This window comes from Trachinotus anak, unplaced genomic scaffold, assembly GCF_046630095.1.
Source record: "Trachinotus anak isolate AG129_WGS33_773 ecotype Australia unplaced genomic scaffold, CSIRO_AGI_Tana_v1 ptg000013l, whole genome shotgun sequence".
Taxonomy (NCBI): Eukaryota; Metazoa; Chordata; class Actinopteri; order Carangiformes; family Carangidae; genus Trachinotus; species Trachinotus anak.
In genome coordinates, this window is record NW_027273864.1 from 12613422 (window position 1) to 12619905 (window position 6484).

The window sequence follows — 6484 nt, forward strand, 5'->3', positions numbered from 1 at the left end:
AAGACATAAAGGTACAGCATGCAGCATTTAGCTGAAATAGGATCCAAAACACATCACAACTCGGAGATATGTTGTCAAAGCCTTCTGCAACCTATCTCATTGGCCAGCCTGGCAGCAGTGCCAAGATATTCTCTTTAAAGTTTTTTCAGCAAGCCTTGCCTTTCTAACCAATCAGAGAAAGTCAAACTCAGGGGAGGAAGCTCTCAGCTGTCAGTATAACTAACTTGATTTCGAAAACTTGAATATTGCTGCTATAACATCTGTAAGACCTTCTCAAAGCCTTGGAAAGCTGCTTTTGTTGTCATCTCAATGTAAAGTCTGGTTCCACACACATCTCATATTTATTTAAATAGGTCTGCCCATTGACATCTGTTTAACGCTGGTTAGAGAAACACTTGATCAGTCAGAGCTTAGAAAGTGGGATTAAGAATAAGGATATAATCTTCTTTCAAAGCTAGCTAGCTACCCGGCTACAATCATGGAAACGGGAACGGAAAAAACTGAAACAAGTATGGATGACATTGAAACATTGGTTGAGTTCCAAAAATAACTACTCTCAATATTTTGTTTGATAAATATGAACTGTCAACTGAAAATGAGATTGATGGGACGGATATGTCATGCGCTACGGGTTGGTTAGGGTAAAACAAAGCACCCCGCTCCCAACAAGAGCTTGGTTAACTCAATGTCTGGCAGAATGAATGAAGCGAAATGAAACAGCAATTCAGTCCAATTATCAGGGTTAGGGACATGAAAAGAGACACTAATCCACATTTGTCATGGGCTGTACAGCTTAGAGTTGAACCAGGAAGAGAAAAAAAATTCTGACCTTTGTGCTACTTTCATTGGGCACCATCTTGGTACCTGTTATCAAGTTGTAATGATGCCCACATGAGCAAAAGTTTGTCTCAAGCCTCAGGCAGATCTATGTGCCTGTTGTGTTGTCTAAAGTCCTGCACACTGTGGGCTGAGGGATGGGTGAGGGGGTGAAGCAGAGTGCTGAAAGCAGCGCCTTGTTGCCCACAGAGGTAGCCTGACCAATCTTCTCCTCCCCACCCTGGCTCACCTACCTTCCCTCAGTCTACACACACACACACACACATACACACACACACACACACCTACACACACACACACAAATTAGACCAGTCAGCCAGACAAGCAGTCTAACTTTAGTGGGAGAAGCCACAGTTATACTTTGTGCTGGCTTCCTGAGGAGCGAGCACAGGTAAAGTCAGCACGGCCACAAGAACATGTTCAGACACAAACCTACTGTTTAATAAATTCACTGAGGTATTATCATTAAATCTGATGCCGCACTTACACACATCATGGTAAACCGCAATGCAGCAGAGGAGAGAGGTGTGCGTGCATGGATTCTATGTTTTTGCACATTTAATACAGTAATCATAATAGATTGGGTTGAGACCTGCTTTTAAAAAAGAAATCAAAATAAACAAAAGAACTCCATCAACCATTGAAGATTTTTGTGGCAGGTTCCCATGCCAACAAGCCACTTAAATCTCTGCACACTTCCCTAACTGTTAACCACACCTACCCTAATTACCCCATAGGACCTGCAGTCTGATCTACAGTCAGTGCTGTGTTTCTCACTGAAGCTTGAGGGAACTTGAAGCCTCTTGGCTGATTCTGGATGAGTCACCCAGGCCCTGAGTTGGTCCACATCCCCCTCTTCCCGCCCCAGTGTCAGTCAACCTTTACCATGACCAATCACATAAAGGGGAAGGGTCATAGGTTCAGTCCCAAATCCCCAGGAGTATCATTGAGACTTTTAAGCGTTCCACAGCGCTGAATTGGTCTTTACCCCTCATATCGTCCAAGGAGGCATGTCCCCCAAACAGACCAATCACCCATCGCCTCAATACACAACTGTTTTATCTCTCAGTGAGAAGGCCTCTGACCTAATGAATCATCATGACATCTACGAAAGACACACAATGATTTTCTGGGACTTAGTGGGAGTTATGATCACAGCCTCTGAGTCTCCCATTTGTGATTACTAATTCCCAGTCTTCAAACAGACTCTCAAGACCGTTTCACATTGGAAAACTAACATCAATCACACTTTTCACAAAGGCTATTCTTGTTTATGAGTAAGAAGCTCTCCTATAGCCTGGACAGAAATGAAAGTGCTTTACATACAGCTTCACACAAATACTGGCCAACTTCTTACTATAATGAGGTTCACATGCATGAAGGAGCATGGAGAGGTCTTCTTTCTCAGCACTAATCCACTAGTTCCTCATTTTCATAAGAAATGCCTTAATCTGTTAATAACTATTTTTTTGTCTCTTTTCTTTGAGACAACCACATTTACAGTACACACACACACACTCACACACACACAAAACCCCCCCAAAAAAAACAACAAAGGAGATTTAGTAGAACTTGGTGTTTGTGGTTATAAATGTGAGCTGATTCAAGGCATGTTCAGACCCATCATCTCACAGCTGTTTGTAGAATCTTTTTTTTCCTCTGAGACACAGAAACACTAAACTGCTACACAAAAAATAGGTGTATGTTTATTGTGAACTGGTTTCTTACCTTCACTTGGACAGGGCTTTAGGTTTGGGCAGCTGTTTGTTCGTTCTGTGGAGGAGGTTGTGTGTGAATTTGGTTGCGGAGCTGGTAGACTGGGGTCCCCATCGACAGGTGGCTCTGGGGAGGTGGCAGGGTCACTCCTCTCCTCATCCATGGACGTAGGCCTGGCTCTTATGGGAGGAGGTGGAGGCGCCAAGGAATGAGCCTGGACATGAGAGAGGACGGGCACAGATATTATAATAAAGACAATAGCATGGGTCACATGAAAGATTTCTCATCGTCTTTCAAATTGAGCAACAAGCCAACAGGCCGTGCTTCATAGGAGGAGGTATAGTCAGTCATGACTTGAACCAGCATGAATCCCTTTCAGCTATTTAAAAATGACTGAAGGAAGAGGCAGACTGGCTTGCTGCCGGCATGAAACAGTGGTAACACAACGGAAATGCCTAACCATCGCCTTCTTTTTAATTAAGAGTGTTTAAACTCTTTTAACTTATGTTGTGCAAATAATAACGACAGTGCTAGTATTTATTTCTTTGTAACACTTCTTTAAGTTCTAAGATGTTTATTAAAACAAATCATGATACACTAAAACATGAAATAAAAAAAGCACAGTAGCACCATAATGGAGAAAAAAGTCAAACAATAAGTAACTAAATAATAAACAACAGGAAAAAGGGAAGGATAAAACTGATCAAACAGCAGCTAAACAAAAGCTGGCTGAACACATTGTTATATATATATTTATTTGATAATTCAAATCAACACCACAAGTTGATTTAAAGAGAAAAGCCTAAAGTATCAGAAAACTGACATCTTCGATTTGAATATTTTAATTAGTTGGTTTATTAAAGCTCCTGCATCAAGCAGACAGAGAATATAGCCTATACGATATGTGTAAAATGTTAGGCCAAATTCTTCAACAACAGTACAGTTAAAAGTAATATTGAACATTACTCGGGTAATTAGATGATGATGACGATATCAAATAAAAGCAATAATCTATATAATCGATAATAATAATAATAGGCTGTTAATTTTGGCGCTACAGCTCCATTTTTTTTTTTTTTTTTACATTTCTAACTACATGGTTGCTAGGCGACATATGAATGGACGACTTTCAGTTAGTCCACTTTTTAATTACCTGTCGCGAGATCACAGGTGTGTCTTATCAGATATTTACAAGAGGTTTCGATCAGCCAATCAGAAGCGAGCACCGGGAACGTTAATTTAACCCGTTAACGAGACGGTACAAGTTCACTATATGGATCACGTGCCAAAGCAGCTCAGCTGGACAGCTGTTTGCGCGCTCCCGATGCTCGCTCCCTGCCATCCAAAAGCTTTGACAACCTACAGCTAAGTTTTTGTGAAAAAAAAAAAATTGTTAATGAAGCTGAGTTTACCTGAAGTCATGTTTGTTTCATTACTCACTCATTACTCATTCCGCCTTTAACTGCCACAGCAGTTTTATGGTCCTTCTTTAGAAACGGTAAAAAGTTTGGAGAAGTTTCGGGAAAAAAAAAAAAAAAAAAAAAAAAAAAAGACATTATACCGCACGCTCAAAAACAGTGCCAAACTCCTGGCCTAGAAATGTACTTGTACCACTGTTTTAAACACAATGAGGTTTGACTTTCAAAATAAATTGAGGCTTAATAACACAACCACACTAAAAGTCACTGTTAGCTAATAACGGGCGTATTCTGTTTACCTTTATTGCAGGTCTGCGCCCTGCTTTCCCTAAACGAGTCCCTGCATGCTGAGACCGAGCTCAGCTCCAGTGTGGGGATCCTTTCTCTGCCTGCATTTATACTGAAGAAATATCTCGCTTTGATCTACGACAACAGCACAGGAAAACAACCTCTTACCTTGTGTCTGGCTGGGACTCTGAGCAGCCGACCCTTTGGCTAATTCATCCTCTGACCGCTCCAGGTGGACTTCTCGCCCTCCAAGACCTTTCCTGTCCTCTTTCTCTCCACTCTTGTCACTTTACACGACCACCAGATCTCCCTTCGGCTCATATAGGTGTCCCAAACTCCCAATTCAATGCATTTTTCTCCAGCGGAGATAGTTTTCTCTCCGCCTCCAAAGTTTCTCTCTCCGGCTCGCCCCGTCCTCCAGGAGACCAGATGTTGGGAAGTTTGTGTGTCTCTGCAGGCAGCCCGCTGACGCTGAATCCTCTTTGTGTGCACTGCAGGTTTCCTCACCTACTCTTACGTTTGTTTTGCAAAGACAGTCCAAGTACACCACCTTCCCAAACTTGTTTAAACTCTCAAAACGAGCAGTGCCCGTCCTGTGCACTCGGTCTTTCCTCTGTCTTTACTCCCACTATACTTGCCTCAGACCCCAGTGCTGCAGCTATTGGACAGGAAACTACAGTCAGCAGTGATTGTGCTTCCTCCAGGCTACAAACTAGTTGGGCTGAACTATACTGTCATATAATTACCCCTTAACCCGAACCAGGCACAACACTAACACAAGCTACCTTTCATCAGGAACCTTATGTTTTGTCATGAATAATTTGCGAAGCTACCTTTTTAGGCAGCAGGAATTTCAGCTATGATAAAATCATTCTATAAAACAGCATAACATACCATGAGATATTATAAAGTGTTTCCTTTGCATCGATTGAGATCTTTAAAGCAATGCTGTACATTGATAATACTGATAATACTGAAAACAATGGCTTAAATTAATTAACTAAAATATTATAGGATCTTTAAATCAGAAGCTTTGGTGTCATAAAATGACAAGTACCTTTTCTATTCTGACATGACTATAGTTGACCAAGCCTTTGCTTTCCCAGTATAAAAGGTCACTGTTTTTAGTTCACATGCTGCTGTGACTCAGTGTGGGAATTGCCTTCATTCAATCTGGCATGCAGGAGGCACACGAGGCTATATAAATTGTCCCAGTGCGGGATGAAACTAGCTCATATTGTCAGCGATGAGTCATGATTCATCCTCATGAGAGTAATTGTATTCACAAGTAATTACAAGAAACAATTCAAAGCACACCCCCACATTATACCTACATGCCATTAACACCAGCTGGTTATTTTTGCAATTTTTTTTTAAATAGCTACTGTCTTTGCAAAACTAGAACTTTTAACCGAACAAATATCAAAACGTAGCATTGTTTTTCCAACTCTGATGAAAAACCCACTGAGTTTAATACATGATGGATGTATTGAGAGAGGCTATCTGTATATAATCAGGGAGGCAAGATGATAATTTGTGCTATATGGATATGTTTAAGCCCATACAAATATGGATATACAAGAGACCTGACAGGTGTGAACTTCACAGAAAGACCTCTATCCATTAAACTCTATGACACCTTGTCAAACTTGTCTTGTCACTACATCAGCAGTAAATATGACCTCTGACAGTCTTAACTCACTAATGCTTGCTACCAGTTTTAACTCAAAACTATGTTCAGAGTTTTGTTGTCATGAAATAATGTTACAGATAAATGTTTTATATATACAAATAAATAAGAAGCCTCAATAAATACAAGTTACTCCAAATATCAAATATAAAACACACTCCAACTTATGCGCTGTATTTTATTTTTACAGTGACATAAATTAGAATCGATTAATGGCATAAATCCAACAATAATGATCCTTAAGTTGAACCTGTCTACCATTTTCAAGGAAACCTTTTTATTAAACTTTCTGACAGATAAAACCACAACTTATCTACAACTTTATCATTTAGAATAGTTGTTACTTATTGACTTAGTTGAGTTTCTTGGGTCACATAAGACACAGAAGAAGAACACTGTGACAGACAGGCCTTGTCTGCTCATGCCATGTTGACACCTGGAGGTTAGCTGGAGTGTGTGTTTCCTGTGATTGATGCTTGAAGGCGTGGCGGGGGCGCGAGGTAATTCACAGTAGCAAAGGGCTTTTGAGACAGGC

General features: G+C 40.7%; 1 protein-coding gene across 3 annotated transcripts in view; it reads right to left on the minus strand.

Annotated features, from left to right (window-relative positions):
* Positions 1 to 6005, minus strand: part of mdfi (MyoD family inhibitor) — a 28454-nt gene extending 22449 nt beyond the window's left edge. The window contains exons 1-2 of one of the 3 annotated variants that reach the window (XM_071494811.1): positions 4428 to 6005; positions 2566 to 2767 (exon numbers count right to left, since the gene is read on the minus strand). In XM_071494811.1, coding sequence (XP_071350912.1) covers positions 2566 to 2716 — 151 coding nt within the window. In that variant the 5' untranslated portion in view covers positions 2717 to 2767; positions 4428 to 6005. The other 2 variants (XM_071494812.1, XM_071494813.1) reach the window with 2 other exon arrangements.
* Positions 6006 to 6484: the final 479 nt, after the last annotated feature.